Genomic DNA, 20,915 nt, shown 5'->3' with positions numbered 1-20,915 from the left:
GTTTCCAGACCCTCAGAGTCACCGGGAGGACTTAAGAAAACACTCCTGGGTGCTAATATCTCGTCCGACACACCCGCCTAGCGGAACCCCAGCCAAATAAGTCCCGCGGGCCGCCGGCTTTGGAAACAGACACGCCGCGCGCGAGGCCCGGGGGCGGACCTCCAGAGGGGCGGGCCCGAGCGGGAGGCGGAGCCAGGGGGGCGTGGCCGGCTAGACGGGAGCCGAGCCCCCGCTCCGCCCCGCCCCGCCCCGCCCTCGCCCCCGCCCGGCGCGCTCGCCCGCGGGCTCGCTCGCGCAGAGGAAAACGTTGCGCAGGTTCAAAAATGGAACGTCGGCGGCGTGAGGGAGCGCGAGGGGGTGTGCGCGCGTGCGCGTGCGCGTGCGCGCCCGGGCGAGGGTGACGGGGACCCCGCCGGCCCGAGCATCGCGCGCCGCAGCCGCGGCCCCGCAGCTCCGCCCCCGGCCCGGCCCGGCCCCGGGCCCGCTCGCCCGCCGCCCCGCATGGAGCTGTCAGCCATCGGCGAGCAGGTGTTCGCCGTAGAGAGCATCCGGAAGAAGCGCGTGCGGAAGGTGAGGCTGCCCGGGGGGCGGCTCCCAGGACCCCTGTGGGGTCCCCTTCTGTCCCCAGTACTGTCCCCTCTACCCTGGAGGCGAGGGAGAAAGTGGGGGCGGGGGGACCCAGGCAGCCCCGCGCTGCCGGGCCCGTATCCCCAGCCCGTGCCTCAGTTTCCCCCGCCACCTTGTAGGGAGCGTAGAATTAAAAGTTGTCGCCCCAGGATGCTGAGGGCAGCTGAGCCAGCCAGAGCTGGAGAGTAGGATCGGACTGGAGGGACCTCGAACGCTATCCGTTCTCACCCTCCTCCCATTAAATATGGGGAGACTGAGGCCCAAGTTGAAGAAACGTGTGTTCGCATTGGAGCTGGGTCTCGAACTCAGGACTCTCTACTCTTGGTGCCAAGTCCTTTGAAGTTGGAGGCGGAGCTTTGGAAAAGCCTCCTCCCGCCTCTTAAGTTTAACTGCTGGACTTCGACCTTTTCCGATCCCCTCTACACCCCCACCTCCGCGTCTCTCCCCGACTTCAGTGCACACCCCCTCAGTCTTTCCCTCCCCGACTCCCAGCTCCGCCCGGCGGCTCGGTGAAGCCGCCTACGGCACTTCGGCATCCTCAAAGCTCCTCCCCCTTTGCCTTCGCCTCCCAAACATCCACCCAGCGATTTAAGGAGGCATCTGTTCTGCTGTGTTTTGTCCCCGCGCCTCGAGCCTGGACTTTGGCCATGCCCATTTCCGGTGCACACGTTTGCGAAGTAGTCTGGCCCCAGGCTGGAAGTTGGGACTGGAAGGCTTTGGGGAAATTTCCTGTCCCAACACTTAGAACCACTATCCTTTTATCTCCTCCCTGCCGCCCCCTTGAGAGGCTCTAGCGGCAGGGCAGGAGTTCACCTCCTCCCATTTGACGGAGGCACAAACTGAGGCCCGGGCTGGGGAAGTGACCTGACCAAGGTCAAACAGTAAGTTAGAGATGAGTGCAGAGCCGGAGTTCAAGTTGGCTCATTGCCAACTCATCTTTGAAGGGAGAAAACTCAGCCCTGTTATCTTGGGCTAAGGGTAACGGGGTCAAATTAGGCCATGACCTTATCTTTTCTTCCCCCAACTCCAGTGGGGTTGAGTTTTGTCTTCAGTTCGGGGCTGCCCCTTCTCCTTCTCCCTTCCCTCAGAGTTTCCTTAATTTGAATTTGTTCCTCAAAACCCAATGCTTTCCATGCAGTGTAGCCTAAGCAGGTACATTAATTACCCCTTTCTACAGGGGGCCGTAGTGCCAGAGAGTGAGGAGCATTGTTCCTTTCACATTCATTCAAAATTTTGAGGACCTCTTATATACCAGGCACCAGTCTAAGTGCCAGGGGAGGGAGCTCCAGGCTTTGTGGAGCTGGCATTCTGGTAGAGGAGACAGGCAGCAAAAGAGGAAGTAAACAGATGCTTTCCACTGGGGTTGTGTGCCACACAGAAAGAGAACTGTAAGGTGGGAGGGAGGGTGGCCAGGGCAGGCTTCTTTGAGGAGATGACATTATCTTGGTCTTAAAGTTCTAGTGTGGAGGGGTATCACTTGTCAGATTGGGAAGGCCCCTGTCACCTGTGCAGAAGGGAGGAACCTGGCTCTTATTTTCTCACTCCTGGAGGGAGGGATGAGCACTGTTTCTCACAGTGAGGATTGTCCACCTTCTCTGGGGTCCTGCCAGGGTCTTTTGACTTGAGAGTAAGTTGAGAGTCTTGGAGTCACTAGCCTGTCCACTCTGGGCCAGAGGCACTGTCTCACAGAGATGGGGCTGATGGGGCTAGAGGCCTGGGGGACTCCCCAATGAGGAGTTTTCTAGGACTTGGAGAGTCTTCTAATTTAAAAAAAGAGAATTATGGTCTTTGCACTGGCACACTGGACACTGGATCTTTGGCCATGCACATTCCCCACACGTGACATGGGCTCCAAGCTTGTACCACAGGTACCACTGAGGTGTGTAGGGAGGGCCCAGTGCACACCTGTGCTCTAGCAGGGAGGATGGTCTGGGATAGACATGGAGCAGCCAAAGACTGAGGATTTCTGGTTGATGGGGATCTTGTGTATATGTGTTGGGGGACTTCTGTCTGCAGAGGGGATTGGGCCTTCAGCCCTGCAAGTGGTCCTCGGGGCATCTGTGTATCTCACTGTGTCTCCTTCTCTCTTTCTCCCCAGGGTAAAGTTGAATACTTGGTGAAGTGGAAAGGATGGCCCCCAAAGTAAGGCTCCTTTGTGTGTGTGTCTGTCTGCCTACCTGTACCTCCTTCCATCTGCCTTTTCCCGGCTCTCCTGCCTCACTTTTCACTCCAGCTGCTCTAGTAATTGGCCAGCTGACCTTGATTAAATTGTCCTCTTTCTAGGCCTTAGTTTCCCCTCTGCCAGCTGAGGGATTTGGAGCATATGAGGGTCAAGGTGGGTGCCAGCTTCCCTTCAGAGCTGTGCTCCATCTTCTGGTTGGAGCCTCTGCTCCCCTGCTTCTGGCCTCTCCTGGCATTCAGTGGTGAAGACCCAGCATTTTGGCTTCGGAAATGGCCCCCTGCAAGGTGGAGGGGCCCTCAAGCTGCAGCATGTACCAGTGGCAGGTGGAAGTTTGTGGCATTGAGCAAGACAAGTTTAGCCAGTGGGGCATGAGTCTTCAGTGCCATAGAGCTGGGGACAGAGCCACCTTTGGCTAGCACTCTCCAGTGTGCAGAGCAGGTTCCCCCACAGACTTGTGAGACAGCTGTGGGCCTCATCTCCAAAGATGAGGAAACAGGTTCAGAGAAGGTAAGCAGCTGGCCTTAGGTCACACAGCAAGGGGAAGGCAGAGTTGGGGCTTGAAGTGAGCCCCTCTTCCTTGCCTCCTCCATCTCCCAGTTGGGAGGCGGGCCAACTTGGGTCTAGGACCTCTCCCAGTTGCCCCGCCTCTCCCGCTGAGCCCAAATCAGGAACCTTCTCACCAACCAATCACCTCCCAGCAGGAGTTGTTGCGGGGAGGGGAGGGAATGAGCAGGTCGTGGGGCCTCCCCATTGGCCTGTGGGCACCCCACCTCCCTGCCTGGCTTCCTAGAGATAGATTCCTGGAGTCCCCCCTGGTTCCAGAGCCCCTGCTATCTGTGCCAGGGGCTTTCTGCTGTGTTGCTGTTGAGGGTGACCTGATGTTTGGGCCCTGGGAGTGTCTTGGACGCACAGTGGTGAGAGACGCAGCAGAGGGGAAAACAGCCATGCTGCCTCAGCTTCCCTCTCTGCGAAATGGATTTGGTAGTCCAGGCCAAGCTCTCCTCTCACAGGCTTCTTCACTTTGTGGGGTGAAAGGTCTGGGGTGTGTCCCAGATGGCCTGCAGGCATCCTGTTGATTAGGGCTGGTGGCTGGCCAACCAGGTAATGCACTCATCCTTTCCTGCTGCCCTTTCCCAAACACCCTGAGACTGAAGGATAATCCCCTCCTCCACTAGGCAGAGGAGAGGTGGGCTTCCAGTCTGGGTGAAGGGGCAGTAAGAGGAGGTGGAAACCTAGAAAAGGAAGGTGCTCAGAGCGGGCATACTCCCTGGGTAGTCACTCCCCTCTTAGCTTCTGCACCAAAAGACATTGATTGCATGGGACTGTGGACACTAGCCTGTTGGCCTTCAAGGCATTGTTGGCTATTCTTCCTGCTGTGTAGATTCCCTTCTCTAAACAGATGTATTTGTCTATTTCAAGTTCCTTCCGCCACTTTTCTTTATCCTGAATGAGTATGTCTGCCCATCAGAGCTGCAGTCACGGGAAGGACCTGGCATTCCAAGAGAGGTCCCTGTATAGTTCTGCTGGCCTATGCCCATGCCCCTGGGGCCCACTTGTTCCCTAACATGCTGAGATCACCAGATGGGCCCTCATGACTACCTTTTGTGACCCCCCCCCCACAGGAGTTCAGGGAGTCCTGTGTGGCCAGAAGACCTGAGGCATCTCCGACTTCCTCACACTTTGGTCCTTGTTCACAGCTTAACTGCTGGGATCCCTTGGACAGGTCCCCAGCAGAGCAGAGTCTCTGCTTCCTCATCTCCAAATTGGAATGAATCCTCCAACACAGCAGTGATGTGAGGATTAGATGACAGATACAGAGTACCTAGTGCATGCTTAACTCAGACAAGGCACTTAGTAAATGTTTGCTATTAATAGTAAGTTACACAGCTGGGCGCCTAGGTCTCTCACCAGCTGGAGAGGGGTCTGGGGGATTCTACTGCCATCTAAAGTAGCTTTAGCCCTCATTCAGATCAGTCCTCTCATGTTTCAAATGAGGAAACCGGGGCCCAGAGAGGAGAGGTCACTACAGTAATATAAATGCCAACACAGTGCGGCATGGTGCCTACTTTATGCCAACCACTGCCACCTCACTTCACTTGGGGGACAGTAGATTCAGTCACAGAAAGAAGGAGGAGAACCAGGGCTTCTTTATCACCCACTTTAGTCTCCCCTCCTCAGGGTGCCTTGCTTGAAGAAGAGGCTGAGAGAGAGGGTGGGGAGTGGAGTAGCGGAACTAGATGCTCCCTGCAGGCCTGGGAGCCTTGGCTAGTGCAGTGCCACCCTGGGTGGGAGGGCGAGTCAGACTCTCCTGCTCCCAGCACCCTCCCCATCCTGGGCAGGGAGCCTTCTATTAATACAGAAACCACGATGTAAACCAGCACTCACTCTGCCAGGCCCCTGTTGAGCTTTTGGGTGCTTTGCCTGTTTTCTCAATGCAACAGGAGAGGAATAACTGCCCTTCCTCCCCAGCAGATGGGGTAGAGGAGCTATTCTGCTTGTTCTAGAAAGAACAGCAAATGGCACAGGGAGGGGCTGGGGGCACAGGGCGGAGGAGCTTAATAATCAGCTACATGCTCTCAGCCCCACAGAGGCCCTCATCTCAGCCTGCTGGGGACCCTGCTGCCTCTCTTTGGGAACACTTTCTTTCCCTCTGTTCTTATCCACTTGTGAATGCTACCCTATTTGTGGGGAGGATGGCCTCCATGGAGCTTTAGAAATGATAGTATCAGTTTATCAAGGTACAGCAATAACCAGGCTGATATCAGTAAGCCCCTATTAAAATCAGGCATTGGCCCACGTAAGTAATTTGCCTAATGTCAACCCAGTGGACAGATGAAGAGACAGAAACCCTCAGCAGAGGAGGCCCTCCCCCAGATCATATAGGTGGCACGATTTGAACTATGGGCACGTCCCTTTCCTCAGCTGTAAAATGGGGCTCTAGCCTCACGGAGCCCCATGGAAGGCAGTCTGACACAAGGAAGGGTTCATAGCAGTGCCAGACACAAGAGGAGGCGCTTCTTTCTTCTCCAAGACCCTGCTGAGTAGCGGCAGCAGAGTCCTGAGTTTGGTCTTGGCAAGTGTGTTTATGCTCTGGAGGCTTTTGATATTGACTTAATTACTGCTTGTTTGCTTTTATTATGTACCACATTTTATTATGTACCACAAGTGCTGTATGTGGCTTAACACATCTGATTGTCACATCCCCTCTAAAAGACATGGACTGTCGGTAGCTCTGCTTCGCAGATGAAGAACTGGAGGCCGCAGCAAGTGAGTCACCTGCTCACCACCGCCCCCGCCAGTCTCTCTGGGAGCCCGGCACACTGCTTCTCATTTGGGTGGCTCTAAATCGGAGTTGGAGGGGGTTGCTAGGTGGCCAGGCTCTATGGGGCGCCCAGCCCCTGGCACTGCGGGAGCCTGCGCTGCAGGGCCCAGGCGGGGCGGCCGCGAGCCTGTTTACCTCGGCTCGGGGGCGGGGTGGCGGTCACGTGGCCGTGTTTACCTCGGAGCCGGCGCGCGCAGTCCCCGCCCCCGCCCTGCCCCTCATTGGTCAGCCCGGTAATCTGGCGGGCGCGCCCCCGCTGGCGTGCGTGTGCCCGCGCGGCTGCCCGGTCGCTGGGGGCGGGGCCCACGGCGCGGTGGAGTGGAGCCCCCTGTCGGCCTGTTTGCGTTCCGGCCCAACCGGCGGCGCGGAGGCCGAGTCTCAACAGCCGCGCACTCCTGCCTTGTCTGAACCCGCGCGGTTCACAAAGCGGGACCTACGCTCGCCACGGCCTCTGGCTCCCCACACTGCGGAGGGCTGCTGATGACCGCCTCTTTCGGAGGGGCGAGAGTATCCGAGAGGGTGAGGCGGCCGTCCAGCGACCCCCTCCCGCCTTTCCTCAGCAGGCCAGGCCTCCTGCTGCCGAGTCTCACGCTTTCTCTGCGCCCGCTGTGTGCCAGGCCCCGGGTCAGACACTGAAGACGTGGTCAATCAGACCGTGCCCCTCTCCCAAACACGTCACAGCTCAGTGGGTAGCCAGACAGGTCACCATGTGAGGACCCAAAGGGAGAGGATGGCCAAGATTCAGCTGAGTTCCAACCACAGACTGGCTACTTACTGGCACAGTGACCTTCGCAAGATGCTTCACCTCTCTGCCCCAGTTTCCTCTGTAGCGCCTGTAACGTACCTCATAAAGGTGTTACAAGGGATGGATGAATCCCTGCGGTTGTCTGCTCTGGCACCTAACCGTTACGGTGGAGGCGGTGGTGATGGTGATTCTTAAGATGAGGAAATTGAAGTACAGAGGTGGTTAGGGACTTGCCAGAAACCACACAGCAGCTACATCACCAAAAAATGGGCAGGGCAGTGGGGAAAAGGGCAGCGCAAAGAAGACTAGAGCACTGGAGAGACTTGTACAGCTAGCGGATGTGGAGGGTGGAGGGCAGGCGGAGCACACAGAGGAACACAGAATTCCCCTCTTTTCTTACTAGGTACAATTGAGGAAATTCAACCTTTGTGGGGAGGAAGGGTTGACGTCTCTGCCAGCTGCTGATTGCTTTCAGTTTGGGCTTTACCAAACTATATAAAAAAAATAATCAGTTTCACTTTTGCAGTTCTTCAGAATGAGCAGAACTCTGCAGAGACTTCTATTGCCATTCCCAGAACACATGGGGACTGGGGCCGGGCTGGGCAAGCTGGGGAGAGGTCACAACCTGCCAACCAGGACACCAGTTTGATTCATCAGTATGTATGGCAGGTGCCAAGGGCAGCAATAAGGCCGTGGAGAGCAGCTGAGGGGAGGGTTCGTTGTGCTTGGAGAGGATGTCAGGGGAAACTGCAGGACCCTGACTCTTAAAGGGTGAGGAGGTCCCGGGAGGAAGAGGGCCCGCAGGAGGAGAGCACAGCAAGTGCAAAGGACAGGAGCTGGGACGGTGCTGGGCATGTCACACTCCGGGCTCAGACCTTCACAGCTGAGTTCACGGGGCCTTACACAGAATAAGTGTGCAGAAGTGTCAGTGAAAGAAAGGAGGAAAGGTCTGTTGTTGGGCAGCTTGTCACTCAGATATAGGCGGGACTACTATTAGGTTTCACAGTAACCAGGACAGTTAAGGATGAAGGTTTTAGCTTGTCTGGTTAGAAGATGGCAGGGGCAGGGCCCGGCCTCTCTCTGCCTTCTAATACCTCCCTAATACCTACTCACCTCCCTTCTTGTCCAGCAGTCCTGGGGGCAGCCTTGGCCAGAATCACAGCCTGTTGCTCTGTTTTTTGTTTTTTTTTTTTAACATGCCCATACACATTTGTATGCATATCTGTATACATACATAAATGTTTTCAAGTTATATTTTTTATGTTCTAGCATCTATTTTGGAGAAGGCAATGGCACCCCACTCCAGTACTCTTTCCTGGAAAATCCCATGGACAGAGGAGCCTGGTAGGCTGCAGCCCATGGGGTCGCGAAGAGTCGGACACGACTGAGCAACTTCACTTTGACTTTTCACTTTTATGCATTGGAGAAGGAAATGGCAACCCACTCCAGTATTCTTGCCTAGAGAATCCCAGGGACGGGGGAGCCTGGTGGGCTGCCGTCTATGGGGTCGCGCAGAGTTGGACACGACTGAAGCGACTTAGCAGCAGCATCTATTTATGATGAATCATCCTCCCCCCACACACACTTTTGGAAGTTATTTAAAGTTTGCTTTTGAAGTTATTCAAATAAAATAGCAAGCTAAGTTAAAGGCAGATACTAGGTAAATAATCATGCAGCTGGAAGAAGGATGGCTGAGCTCTGCAATTACTCAGGTCTGTCCTGGCTGTCTAGAATGCTGCTGTCTGGCCTGGGAGTGGTGGAAAGTCCCTTGTGGAAAGACTTAGGGGTCTGCTGTAGGATCACTGCACCAGACAGTCTCTGAGCATTTACCAGATTTCCTTCTATGTGACAAGGGACCTTCAGAGCTGGGCTTGATGATGCAGGTGTGTGCTGAGGAGGGAGGGAGCGGCTGGGCCAGGCAGAGCCCACACGGGCTGGGGCGTCAGGGGGGCTAGGGACAGCAACAGTAAGAACCACAGAGCACTTGCCGTGCACCGGCTGCATTAAACGCGTGAACACACTTAGTCAGCGCGAGAGACCTTTCAGTTCAGCTCAGTCGCTCGGTTGTGTCCCGTGGACTGCAGCACGCCAGGCCTCCCTGTCCGTTACCAACTCCCAGAGTTTACTCAAACTCATGTCCACGGAGTCGGTGATACCATCCAGCCATCTCATCCTCTGTCGTCTCCCTCTCATCCTGCCTTCAATCTTTCCCAGTATCAGGGTCTTTTCTGATGAGTCAGTTCTTCGCATCCGGTGGCCAAAGTGTTGGAGTTTCAGCTTCAGCATCAGTCCTTGCAACGAATATTTGGGACCAATTTCCTTTAGGATGGACTGGTTGGATCTCCTTGCAGTCCAAGGGACTCTCAAGAGTCTTCTCCAACATCACAGTTCAAAAGCATCTATGGGTGGGGAAATCAGCACAGAGATATTGAGCCACTTGTTCACAGTTGTGCCGCCAGCCAGGGCAGAGCTGGGGTTTGAACTTGGGCAGTCTGGCTCTGGAGCCCCTGTTTTTCACCACATGCTCTTGCCTCTTATGGGAAGGGAATCCAGGGATGTATGGGGCATGCCCTCTTTCAGTTCAGTCGCTCAGTCGTGTCCGACTCTTGTGACCCTGAGGTGAACATGGGGATCTAGTCAGGAGCTGGACGAAGTCATTTTTAGGGTGATGTGATCAGGATGAGGGGAGTTCTGGTGTTGAAGTCCCCAGAAGGCCCCCAACCTAGTCTGGTGGGCTAGGGACAATTTATGGGATTAGGAGACAATTACAGGCTGGATCAGGAAGGGGCAAGTCCTGCCCACAGCAGCTGTGGCCTTTGAATGCGAGGCAGGGTTGGAGGCGGGGCAGCTCTGACCGCTTGTTTGTCTCCCCAGGTACAGCACGTGGGAGCCGGAGGAACACATCCTGGACCCCCGCCTGGTCATGGCCTACGAGGAGAAGTAAGGGGCTCAGCCGGCCCCGGGGCTGGGGCGGGGACGGCAGGCTCTGAGGTCTCGTGGGGAACTGTTGCCGGCTTGACTCTGAATAAGGGTCATGGGCCCGGGGGGACAGGGTTCTGGCAGGGACAGCTGCAGCCGGGGAAAGGTACTGGATACCGGGTCCCAGGGCAGCCGAGGGTCCTGTCCATTTCCTGCTGCTGGGTGATGTCAGCCACTCTGCTAACCACCCCAAGCCTCAGTTTCTTGGCCATTGTTAGCCACCCCTAACCATACTTGCCCCGGTTTTCCCAGAAGGTAGGGGTTTCAGTTGCCATGGAGAAGGTGAAAATGGGCATAGAGATGCCTTGCATGTGAGGGGTGGCTGTATCAGTATTGCTCTGTCAAGCCCAGCGATGGGCCAGAGAGAGCTTTCCCCTAGAGACCCTCTCACTGAGTCTGATGAAGCTCAAGAAAGGTCTGGGTTGGGGGAGTGTGACTTTAGAGCTAGGACAGCTGGGTTGCAGTCCCTCCTGCTTGGCCCCCTCCTAGCTGGGTGGCCGTGAACAAAGCTGCCCCCAAGTCTCAGTCTCCCATGTCTGCCAGGGCTCTGCTGCAGTTCTGAGGGTGGGTTAGCGATTGCCAGCTCCTCCGATGGGCCGTGAGGGCACACCTTTAATGGAGAGCTTTTGCCGAAAATGTCGTTTCTCCTGGGTGGAGGGCTTTTTGAGCATGATCTAGCCATTCCCTTCTGATGAGCCTTGGTGTTACCAGCCTCCCTGCCAGCAGACTGCCCAATCTTTCTGCCTCTCCCCGACCCATCGGCCCTGTAGAGTGCAGGGACATTTTATAAAGTCATTTTTGTTTGGTTCCTTTTAGTAACCTCTTGAGACAGGGATGAGGGTCTCGTTTGACAGATGAGGAGACCGAGGCTCTGAAGAGCTAAGGGACTTGTCCAGGAGCCTCACGGCTGGGAGACAGTCCAACTAGGGCTTATCGGGTGGGCCTCCTGACTCCCAGTGATGCTGTTCCTCTGCCCTCCCCACCCCCTTCTGATCGCTTCTCCCCCAGGAGGCCTCCTGCTGCTGGTTGAAAGGAAATGTTCCCACTGGTCTTTCCTTTAAAAATCACAGTGTTCCTGTCCCACAGCTTCTTTCTGTTTCCCGAGTGCTGGTGGGACCTTGATCCAAAAGGGTTGTGACACTGGGAGAACCCTGTGGAATGTCCTGGATTGTGGTAAGACCATTGGGCAGGCATCAAGGGCCTGGATCAGCATCCTGGCTCAGCTGCTCCCCAGCCGTGAGGTGCTGGGCAGGGCCTTTTTCCTCTCTGAGCCTCAGCTTCCCTGTCTGTAAAATGGGGAGAACGGTGCTGACCTCGTGGGCTCTCGTGGGGAGCAAAGGTGTGTGAAAGCACGTCACGAGCCATGAAGTGCGGACACTCGCGCGCGAATGTTTTCCTCGTGGTAACTGGGGGTCACCTAGCTCGCACTGTCATTTGTTCAGCCAGTCTTTATGGAGATCGGCCTGTGTGCTGGGCACTGTTCCAGGGACTGGGGCACAGCAAGGCACAAAAACAACAAGTGTCCCTGCCCTCGTGGGGCTCGCAGTCCAGTGTGGAGGCCCGCAGTGACAAGTAGGCCAGTGGTCACATAGATGCAGACGTGTGGCTGCTGTTTGGACGGGCGGGGTGGGGCGGCGGTGCTGCTTTCAGCCCGGTGGTTGGGTGCTGGCCTTTGACCAGACCTGAGCTGAGGGAGGGAGGGAAGGAGCCCAGTAGGCATGTTACGGAAGACCATCCAGGGAGAGAGCACACTGAAGCAGAGACCCTGGGCTGAGGAGCGGCACGGAGGCGAGTGGGGCTCTGAGCGTGGCTGGCTGGACTGGTGTGAGCTGGGCAGGGGTGGGGCATTGTGGAGTGGGCATCGGCAGCTGAAGGGGTTGGGTGCAGCTCAGACTCTACCTGTGAGTCCTGGTAGAGAGGGTTTGGATGTTCCTTTGAGTCAGAAAAGTCAGTAGTTAAGGGACAAATGAGACCCACTGTCCGAGACCTGCAGACCCACAGTGTGGTTTGCCTTCCTCCTCCTCTCTGGGTCTTGGTGAGAAGGAAGTGGAAGGGGGGTGATGAGCATTCTAACACCTGCTTTGCAGTGTTTTTAAGGGACTCAGAAGGAGTCTGGTCAGGGAGTCCCTGCGTCCTGGGAGGGGCCGAGGGGACACTGAGGCCTGGCTGGGGCCACGATCCCCACAGCCCTGGACACTGAAGGGACAAGGGTTCCGGGGTTGACAGAAACTGGTCCCTGGGTAGGTCAGGACTGACAGAGTGGAAGCCCCCACCTCACCCTCCTGCTCCCCCCACACCCACAGTTACAGGGCGGAAACTTGGGCACTACAGGTGGGAAGCCAGGTCACATGGCCTAGGCTGCAGGCCTGCCCTCACTGGCCCTGACTGGGCTCCCAGGCTTGACCTCACCAGGCTCGGTGCCCAGAGCTCAGCATCTTCACTAGTAGCGAAGGTTGTCGGAATTGTGGCATCGGTTAAGTGACTTAATCTCTCTGTGCCTCAGCTGTAAGATGAGGATAGAAACTGTACCTCCCTCATAGGGTGAAGGTCACAACATTGAGAACAGTGCCTTGTACAGAGTGCCCAGGACACGGTAATAAATATAAAAATGAACAACACTTACACAAATATAATAGACGTCATCATCTTCTTTTCTCTCAAGGCCCTTTTCTCCCCCCACCCCCACCACACTGCCTTCTCCTCTTGCTCTTTTTTCTTCCTCTTCCTTCCTCTCTATGATCTTAGTCTTTCTACCTCCGCCCCCCCAGCCCTGCTTTGAGAAATGTCAGGGACCTCTCGCTCCCTGCAGGAGCCCCAAGGCCCAGCTGAGAAGGGAAGCTTGTGCTCCAGACCAGGAAACTGAGGCCCAGAGAGGGAGGGTGGCCAGCCAGGGTGTCCCCTGGGTCAGATAGGGGTGACCTGGGTTCCCAGCACCGGGCTCTGAGATTAGATTCTCACTCTCCAGTATCGGAGAGGCCTGATTGGTCTGGGTATCGCATGCTCTTGGTGCTTCTCTCAAACACTGGTTCTGGGATCCCAGGGCAGACCTGCTGAAGCCAGCTCCACAGGGTGGGAGGGACAGCTCTGCCCCCAGCGCTCCTGGAGGTTGATGCCTGGAAGCGGGCAGCAGCCACTCCCTCAAGGAGGGAGACAGGAGCCATGGACCCACTGGCTTAACTGGGCTCAGACTGAGAGACTGGCCTAAGGCCTCAGAAAGCGTGAGTGGAATGAAGTCAAGCACAATTACTTTACATCATCCCACCACTTCCAGCACATGGTTGGGGGATCTGGCGTGTTGCATTGTGTGTGTCTGGATGTGTCCTCAGTTTGTGCCTTGCATGTGTGTGAAGTGAGGAGGGCATCCGGCAGAGAGTCTGACATCTGCTGGGGACTTAATGCAAGTTAGTTTTTCTCCCCTTCCCCAGCCAGACGATACAGGCAACAGGAGCCTGTCTTCCCTACCAGGTTCGTGCAGATGCCAAATTGGTGGGGAGTTCTGAGCAGAGCCTCACGTGCAGAAGGACTAATCCGCCATTCTCCTCAGCTCCTCTGGGCCCATTCAAGGCAAATTTGATTGAGAGGTTTCTATACAAGTCTCCTAAGAGTGGAAACTGGAAATTGTTCTGGGGGTTGTTCCCTGTGCATGGAGAGCAGAGGTCTGGCCTGACCTTGGGGCCATGAAGACCCACATGTTTTTGGAGATGTCCGCTGAGTCCCACCTCAGCAGATGGGACCAGTGGCTGTGCCCTCGCCTTTAGTCAGTTGAGAAGAGGGAGCTCTGGGAGTTGAACACTGCGCCCCACTGTCATGGCCTAGAGAGCAACGGGAGGGTCCCGACCCCAGGGTGGGTGGTAGCCTGTGGTGGGGTGCCCCTGCCCTGTAGACAGCAGAGGGCCAGGTGGCGCGGACGCCTTACTTGCCCTTAAATGCCTCCAGTGATTCCTTTTCTTCTGCCATCTGCTTTGCATCCCAGGGAGGAGAGAGACCGAGCGTCCGGGTATAGGAAGAGAGGTCCGAAACCCAAGCGGCTTCTGCTGCAGGTAACCCCGCCAGCTCTGGTGCCACCCCTGAGGGCCACTTGCTCCTACCCCCCCACCCCACCCCCCCCACCCCCAGCCCTACCATCTGTGCGTTTGTACCGGCTAGTTCTGCTAAACCACTAACCCTCCTCTGGCTCCATCCAGGGCACTGTGGGGGGAGGGTGGGTGGGGCACTCAGTGGGTAAGTTTCAATGGGAGGAGTTGGGAAAAGTCAGAATTCGGGCTGGTACCCAGGGGAAGACAGCATGGGTGGGAGATCCAGTGGAGGGAGGGAGGGTGGATGTATGGCTCATGGGATCCTAGAATTTTGAAAGCTTAGAATCTTGTAAATAAATTGATGCTCAGATTCCCCAAATACAAAGTTGTAATATTTGAGAACCTTAGGAGCATAAACTTGAGAGCTGAGGAAACAAGGGGAGTCTGGAATGTTAGAATCTAAGGAGATTCATAGAATTTTAGAATCATAGCCTTGGAATGTCCTAGAAACATGTCATTTTGAGTGAGAAGAAACCCTCTGTTTGAGGTCTTGAGGGCACTCTGCTACCCTTCGCTGGTTTGCACTGAAAAGAGGATGCAGGCAAGAGTGATGTAGTTCCGTGACTCAAGGCATGTCTCTGGGCTCGAGTTTTCTCTTCTGCAAAATGCGGATGATAACAATACCTGCTGTCCTTAATTTAATAAGGCCCACCTGGGACTTTAAAGCCAAAACACAAGGCTTCTTGGTCCATGGGCAGTGTGAGCCATGTCCAGCCTCCTGTCGACTCTAAATTGTAGATCACATGAGGCTTTTGCCAGATTAGATGGGTCTCCTTTCCTGCAGTGGGTGTGATCCCTGGGGTTTGGTGTTGATTGGGTCCTGAGAAAGAGATAGCATGTCAGACATCTCCATGCTGAGCTCTGCGCTCCATGCTCTTCACAAATGAAGTTTATCTGCACACCAAACCCACAGGGAGGGTGCATCAGTCATCTATTGCTGTGTAACAAATTAACCCTTACTGAGCAACTTAAGGCAGTAAACACTTAACACCACAGTCGCAGTGAGTCAGGAATCAGGGAGTACCTTAGCTGGTTCCTTAGTGGTTCTGGCTCAGATTACAGTCATGATGTCAGCTGGAAGTCCACTCATCTGAAGGCTTGATTGGGGCTGGAGGATCTGCTCCTAACATGGCTCCCCATATGCCTGGTGCATCAGTGCTGGATGTTGACAGGAGGCCTGGTTCCTCAGTGCTGGGCCTCTCCATAGGGCTGCTGGCTGGCCTCATAGTAGGGCCACTAGCCTCCCCCAGGGTGGGTGAACAGAGAGAGCAAGGACAAAGCATCGTGTCCTTAGTGACTCAGCCTCGGAAGTCCCACACTGCAGTATTCAGTATAGAGGGGACTCCACACAGGTGTGAATTCCCAGAGGCAGATATTTGGGACCATCTTGGAGGCTGGCTGCTATAATTGCTTCATTTCATTGATGGAAGAAACTGAGGCTCAGGGAGGCCAGTACCAAGTCACGCAGCTGGACTAAAACCCAGATATGACTCCTGGTGCTCGCAGACCCATTAGTAACTGTAATTCTCTCATGGTGAGGTAGAGAAGAACAGAACTGCATGAGAGTTTCCCCGGCCTGCGAGCCAGGTTGAAGGAGTGGTCTCTGATAAAGCTGCACATGGGGTGAGCCCTGCAGTGCTGAGGCAGTGCCGTAGCTTCACAGTCTCCTCCCAGTTCGGCCCTCTTCACATCATCATGACAAGCCGCGCCTGTGCCAAGTGATGGGGATTAGCAGGTGGGACTGGAGCATGGAGCTTGCACCTGTGATGACCTCTGTCCCCAGCTTGAGATGTTTGACATGCAGGTCCCATCTGTGGGCCTCACTCTCTTCTGGGAACTCTTGGCCTCTGGTGACAGCAGAGGAGCTCCTGTCCCAGAATGGCCCAGGCCCTCAACATCTTAGCACCAAGGATCTTTCTTGGATTTGTATAAATTTCCCCTAGGAGTCAGTAAGACAAGTGCACAGATTTTAAAACTTCAGCCTTTGAATGATGGAAGCACGTGCCCTGCAGCCCCTTTTAACATGAATGAGGCAGGGCATCGACGGGTCTGGACCCCCCCCAAACCCCCGCTGCGGCTCAGAGCTGAGGAGGGCCCTGGGGGAACCAAGGGGCGTCTGCGGCCTGCCAGCAGTGCACCGTCCCTGTGGCTGGGTGACACGGTGCACCCGGGTGCTGTGTTAACTTTCTCCAAGAAACTTCAGAGCCCTGTGCCTCCCATCATCTCCCTGGCAGCTGACCGTTTCAGCTTTGGGGGCCTGTTAGAAGCAAAGATTCCTTTCCTATGATGAATAGCTCCTTAATTTATCGGCCGCAGAAATCCTGGTGTTTTTTCTGTCGGTCAGTTTTCCATCTGTACCTCTTGTCTGCTCCTCTGCTGTGGACGGAAGGAAAGCGCCCTGCAGCCCTGGCCCCTGAGATGAGGCCGCACCTCTGGGGCCAAGATGAAGGCCGAGCTGGGCCTGGCCCTAGGGGCTGGGGTGCCGGGTTGGGTGCGGGCTGGTTCTGAGCCCTGAAACTTGGGGAAGGGACCCCGGGCGGGAGGGAGGCTTGAGCCAAGGCGCGGCAGCAGGCGGGAGGGCGGGGCTGACCCGCCATGCCCTGGCTTGCCCCCGCAGCGGCTGTACAGCATGGACCTGCGGAGCTCCCACAAGGCCAAGGGCAAGGAGAAGCTCTGCTTCTCCCTGACGCGCCCACTCGGCAGCGGGAGCCCCGAGGGGGTGGTCAAGGCGGGGGCACCCGAGCTGGCGGACAAGGGCCCCTTGGTGCCCACCCTGCCCTTCCCGCTCCGCAAGCCCCGCAAGGCCCACAAGTACCTGCGGCTCTCACGCAAGAAGTTCCCGCCCCGCGGGCCCAACCTGGAGAGTCACAGCCATCGACGGGAGCTCTTCCTGCAGGAGTCACCGGCCCAGGACGTCCTGCAGGCGGCCAGCGAGTGGGAGCCTGCCGAGCAGCCCCCCGAAGAGGAGGGTAAGGCAGCCCGGCCCCCGGCGCAGACCCAGGGACCCTCAGAGCTGGCAAGGCCCCTCGAGTTGTCAGGGCCCAGAGAGGGTCTCCTCAGCCTGCAGGGGACCCTGGCACCTAGCCCAGAGCTCTTTCCATGGTCCCACTCGGAAGGAGCGCGTGTCCAGCCAGGGAAGATAAATGTGACCTCTACCCGTGTGGCCAGCCTCGAACTAGGCTCTGACCTGGCTGGAGACTCAGAGGAGGATCTGGTGTTGGGGGTGGGGGGGCTGGAAGGGGGGTTCACTTGGCCCCCCATGCCCACCTTCCCCACCTTGTTGTCAACGCTGCCCCCCCCATCTGTCTGTCTGTCTATCCGTCTGTTCCACGACTGCAGCAGAAGCAGACCTGGGTGAGGGGCCCCCTTCCTGGACACCCACGCTCCCCTCAAGTGAAGTGACAGTGACCGACATCACCGCCAACTCCATCACCGTCACCTTCCGCGAGGCCCAGGCCGCCGAGGGCTTCTTCCGAGACCGCAGCGGGAAGTTCTGATCCGCCATTTTTAACTCTTAAACTGTTTTCTGGGGCTCGGGGTGGGGACATCCGGAAATGAGGAGGGGGTTAGGGCGGGATAATTATTTTATTTAAAAAAAAAAACAACAACAAAAACATTGACCAGGAGAAGGGGTGATGCTCCCAACATTGTCCCGCCCACCCGCCCCTTTCTCTGCACGGATGGACAGACGGACATTTACAGAGCTGGGGCGGGACGAGGCCTGGGGAGGCCTGGCACTGCTCTGTCGCTTGGGGCGCTGTCTCCAAGGCAGGACGGGGACAGGGCCAGCCTCCCCCAGACCCCTCTGGCCCCCTTCTTCGGAGAGAGAGCAACTGGTCCCGGGACTAAAGGAGGTCGGGAAGACCTGAACCCTCCCCCGAGCATCCTGCCTCCTCCTTTCTGGTTGGTCACCCCTTTTACCTCCTGTGTGTGTGTTTGGGGAGGGGTCTTTCCTTTTAACTTTGCACTCCAGCTCTTTGGGGGAGATGGAGACTGGCTTTGAGCAAAAGCTACGGGGTCTGAGAGGTTAGGGGCGCCGGGAAGGGTTGGAGATGGCTGGGCACAACCCAGAAAGGTCTCTCCCTTCCCCAGGTCGGGTGGTTGCCAGCTAATAAGCCCCTTCCGCTGAGAGCTACTCCCCAGCCCACCCCACCCCACCTGGCCTGTGAAAGCCAGTCACACGCGCACCTGGCCTCACAGGCGTGTGCACTGTCCCTCGTGCCCTCATGACTGCGCGCACAGGTCTTGCAAACTTCTGTATAGAAACCCTGACCAGGTGAATGGGGGGGTGAATGACAGCACAAAAGAGCTTGCCATAGGCGACCCCCACTCAGCCCCCTCTCCCAGCGCTTCACCTGACAGGGTCTGTCCATCAGCGTGCTGGCGCCCTCAGTGGAGGGTGGGGGTCCGGCTGGGGCGGGGCGGCCAGATGGCCTCCAGTGCTCCAGGGGTGGGATGCCCTCTTGTGGTTTCACCTGGCCAGTCACGGGTGTGCAGGTGTGTGCGTGTGTGCCCTGCACCAGCGCAGTCGTGGGTGTGCAAGTGTGTGTGTGTGTGTGCCCTGACCAGCGCAGTCACAGGCGTGCAAGTGTGCATGTGTGCCCTGCATCAAGCTTGGAGGCACTTGGGTTCCATTCCTCTCCTGCGCGCCCCCTCCCCGCCGGGGCCCCTGTTCTCTCTGACTCAGGTGACTTTCCAGCCCTTCCCCTCCCCTCTTTTTCTGCGCCCCCCCCCCCAACTCAGCCAACCAGACGTGGGTGTGGGTGGTCAGGGAGGGAGAGAGCGTCCCACCACCTTCTCAGGGCAGCCCTTGACTCCTAATACCCTTCCTCCTCCTGTTCTGGGTCTCCTCCGCATCCACCCTCAATGCTGCAGCTGGGACTAACCTTGTTTCCCCCTGGGGGGACCTCTGTCATGTCTTCCTGTGATCGGGCTGTAGTGGAGGGTGGGTCGGGCTGTGTCCAAGTTCCGCCCCCTGCCTCCGCCCTGGCAGGGCCTGTGTCTGCCAGAAGAGGGGGCGCTCTGTTTCTAGTTTGCACAGATGCGTCCTGTGGACTAGTGGCTTCTCCCTGTAGTGAGGAGTGACCTCTTCCTACCCTGGCCCTGTAGGGGAGAAGCCAGGTTGGGGGTAAGCACCAGGGGAGCAAGTGCCAAGACTGGCTCCCTCCCCTGTCCCCATCTCAGGCCAGGCACTGGGTCCCGACCCCCCCTCCCCACCCCAGGGCCAGCTCCACGCTCTGCTTTGTCCTCAGGAAGTAGGCAGAATCCTGCTGAGGCTCCTCCAGTAGGACAGTTCTTCCCCAGACCCCTTCTTCCCAAGTTCCCAAACCAAAGACACCCTGCAACCCCATTTTTCTGTGGGGTTCCTTGCTGCCCAGATCCCAGATCCCTGTGTGTGGGTCCCCTCTTCCTCCTCAGTCCTTTGTTGTCCAGGGTCAATTCAGTGCTTCCATTGGGGGATGGCACCACCCCCCACCCCATCACTTGATTCACCCCCAGCCTAGGGGTTTGTGTCTAGAGGAGTATGTGGGGGTGTACCGGGGAACTGAGGGGCTGTGGGGAACCCTCCTTCCTGGAGCCCTGGGAAGGGGATGGGCAGCCAGAGTGGGCCGCTGTCCCAGGTCAGGGGCTCCTGGCAGAGGGGAGGGTGGTGGCAGGGGCCTCACTGTGACAGAAAGATGCTGGCCCTGGCTTTGGACTTGGCTGCCAGCTTCTGATAGAAGTCACACCCACGCCGTCCCTGGGGACAGGTGGCCTCCTCCGGCCTCACTTTGACGAGCTGTTTGTATCATGTGCTGGTTTCGGGTGGGGGGCTCTTTTGTGGGACGAGGTGGCTGCTGCGGTGGAACACTGCTTGACTCTCAACCCTTCACGACCCGTAGGGTGCCCTGCTGTCTGGAGGGCTGAACCCTGGGAGCCAAAGCTCTTAGGACCTACCCACCCAGGACACAGGACAGAGACCTTTACGAGGGGTTGGAAGTGGCCTTCAGGCCTCCTCCAGCCCTGAGCATCCCAGTGGGGCTTGGGGTGAGGGGACAAGCTGGGCACCCCCTCCCTCCCCACCCCATAGCCACCCCAGAAGGCCAGTACTCGCTTGGGGAGGGGGCATTGAAAAAGTTGGACCACCTACCTTTCCTTCCCCCAGGCCCACCTGTTTTGAATGTAGAGACCGGTTGGTACTTTTGTTTTGCTGTGGGGTGGGGCAAAGGGCATGTTCTCTGCCCCTGACACAGCTACTCCCCTGCTGATGCCGCAGGCCACTCAAGGACCACCTCTGCTCTCAGGATGGTGGTCCCATCGCCAGCTTCCTCCTTGGCTCCTGCCCCGGGAGAGGGCGCTTCGCTGGTCCAGTGGTTTTTGCCTGTGCTTTATAACTGGCCTGCCGGGCCTCCAGGGCTCAGCACAAGAACGCTTCCTTTGCACAGAATGAGCGTCGAGCTTTGTTCAGACTAAGTGAATGTATTTGGGAGGGGTTGGGGGGCACGAGTCGATTCTAAGCACATGCCTTTTCTGAGTGAGCATGTGCCGGGAGAGCTGGAGCAGATGCAGAGCGTGGTTTTATTTTTCTACTGATGTTGGTAAGAGACTGTATAGCATCTATTTATTTAGATGATTTATCTGGTAAATGAGGCAAAAAAAAATTATTAAAACATTAAAGATGATTTTAGAAAAAAAGCTGTTGGACACCTGATCATTGCTTGCGATGGCGTCACAGCCATGCCGAGGGAAGAGCTGCAGCCCTGGGGTGAGCCCTCCAGACCTCTCAGACCCATCCCCGCCCCAGATCCATCTTGGGCCAGCACCAGGCGTCCGCATCAGCTTGTTAACCTTGAGATCTGGAGGTGCTCTCATATCTACATTCTCCCTGTCTGGTTAATTTTCCCCTCTAAGTCTCAGACCCTCCCATGCAGCCCCACACGTGGTCTCAGCACGCCTCTCCTGTGTGTCAGCAGGCCTTGCAGTTCTTCAGGAGGGCAGGGCATT

General features: G+C 56.8%; 1 protein-coding gene across 1 annotated transcript; it reads left to right on the top strand.

The window, feature by feature from the left end:
* Positions 327 to 20,606, top strand: CBX7 (chromobox 7). Its single transcript, XM_013964352.2, has 6 exons — positions 327 to 570; positions 2,726 to 2,769; positions 9,751 to 9,816; positions 13,829 to 13,895; positions 16,549 to 16,900; positions 17,271 to 20,606. The coding sequence occupies exons 1-6, from the start codon at positions 502 to 504 to the stop codon at positions 17,426 to 17,428; spliced, it is 756 nt and encodes a 251-aa protein (XP_013819806.1). The 5' UTR covers positions 327 to 501; the 3' UTR covers positions 17,429 to 20,606.

The sequence above is a fragment of the Capra hircus genome, chromosome 5 (assembly GCF_001704415.2).
Source record: "Capra hircus breed San Clemente chromosome 5, ASM170441v1, whole genome shotgun sequence".
NCBI lineage: Eukaryota > Metazoa > Chordata > Mammalia > Artiodactyla > Bovidae > Capra > Capra hircus.
The sequence above is the reverse complement of the archived record's forward strand: the minus strand, read 5'-3'. Positions and strand labels throughout refer to the sequence as shown.

What these genes read in the sequence shown, in the direction of transcription:
- CBX7 (XM_013964352.2), top strand. Translation starts at nt 502, where the DNA reads ATGGAGCTGTCAGCCATCGGCGAGCAGGTGTTCGCCGTAGAGAGCATC. An exon ending in GGAAGAAGCGCGTGCGGAAG is followed by an intron (nt 571 to 2,725) that starts GTGAGGCTGCCC and finishes CTTTCTCCCCAG; the next exon opens with GGTAAAGTTGAATACTTGGT. An exon ending in TGGAAAGGATGGCCCCCAAA is followed by an intron (nt 2,770 to 9,750) that starts GTAAGGCTCCTT and finishes TTGTCTCCCCAG; the next exon opens with GTACAGCACGTGGGAGCCGG.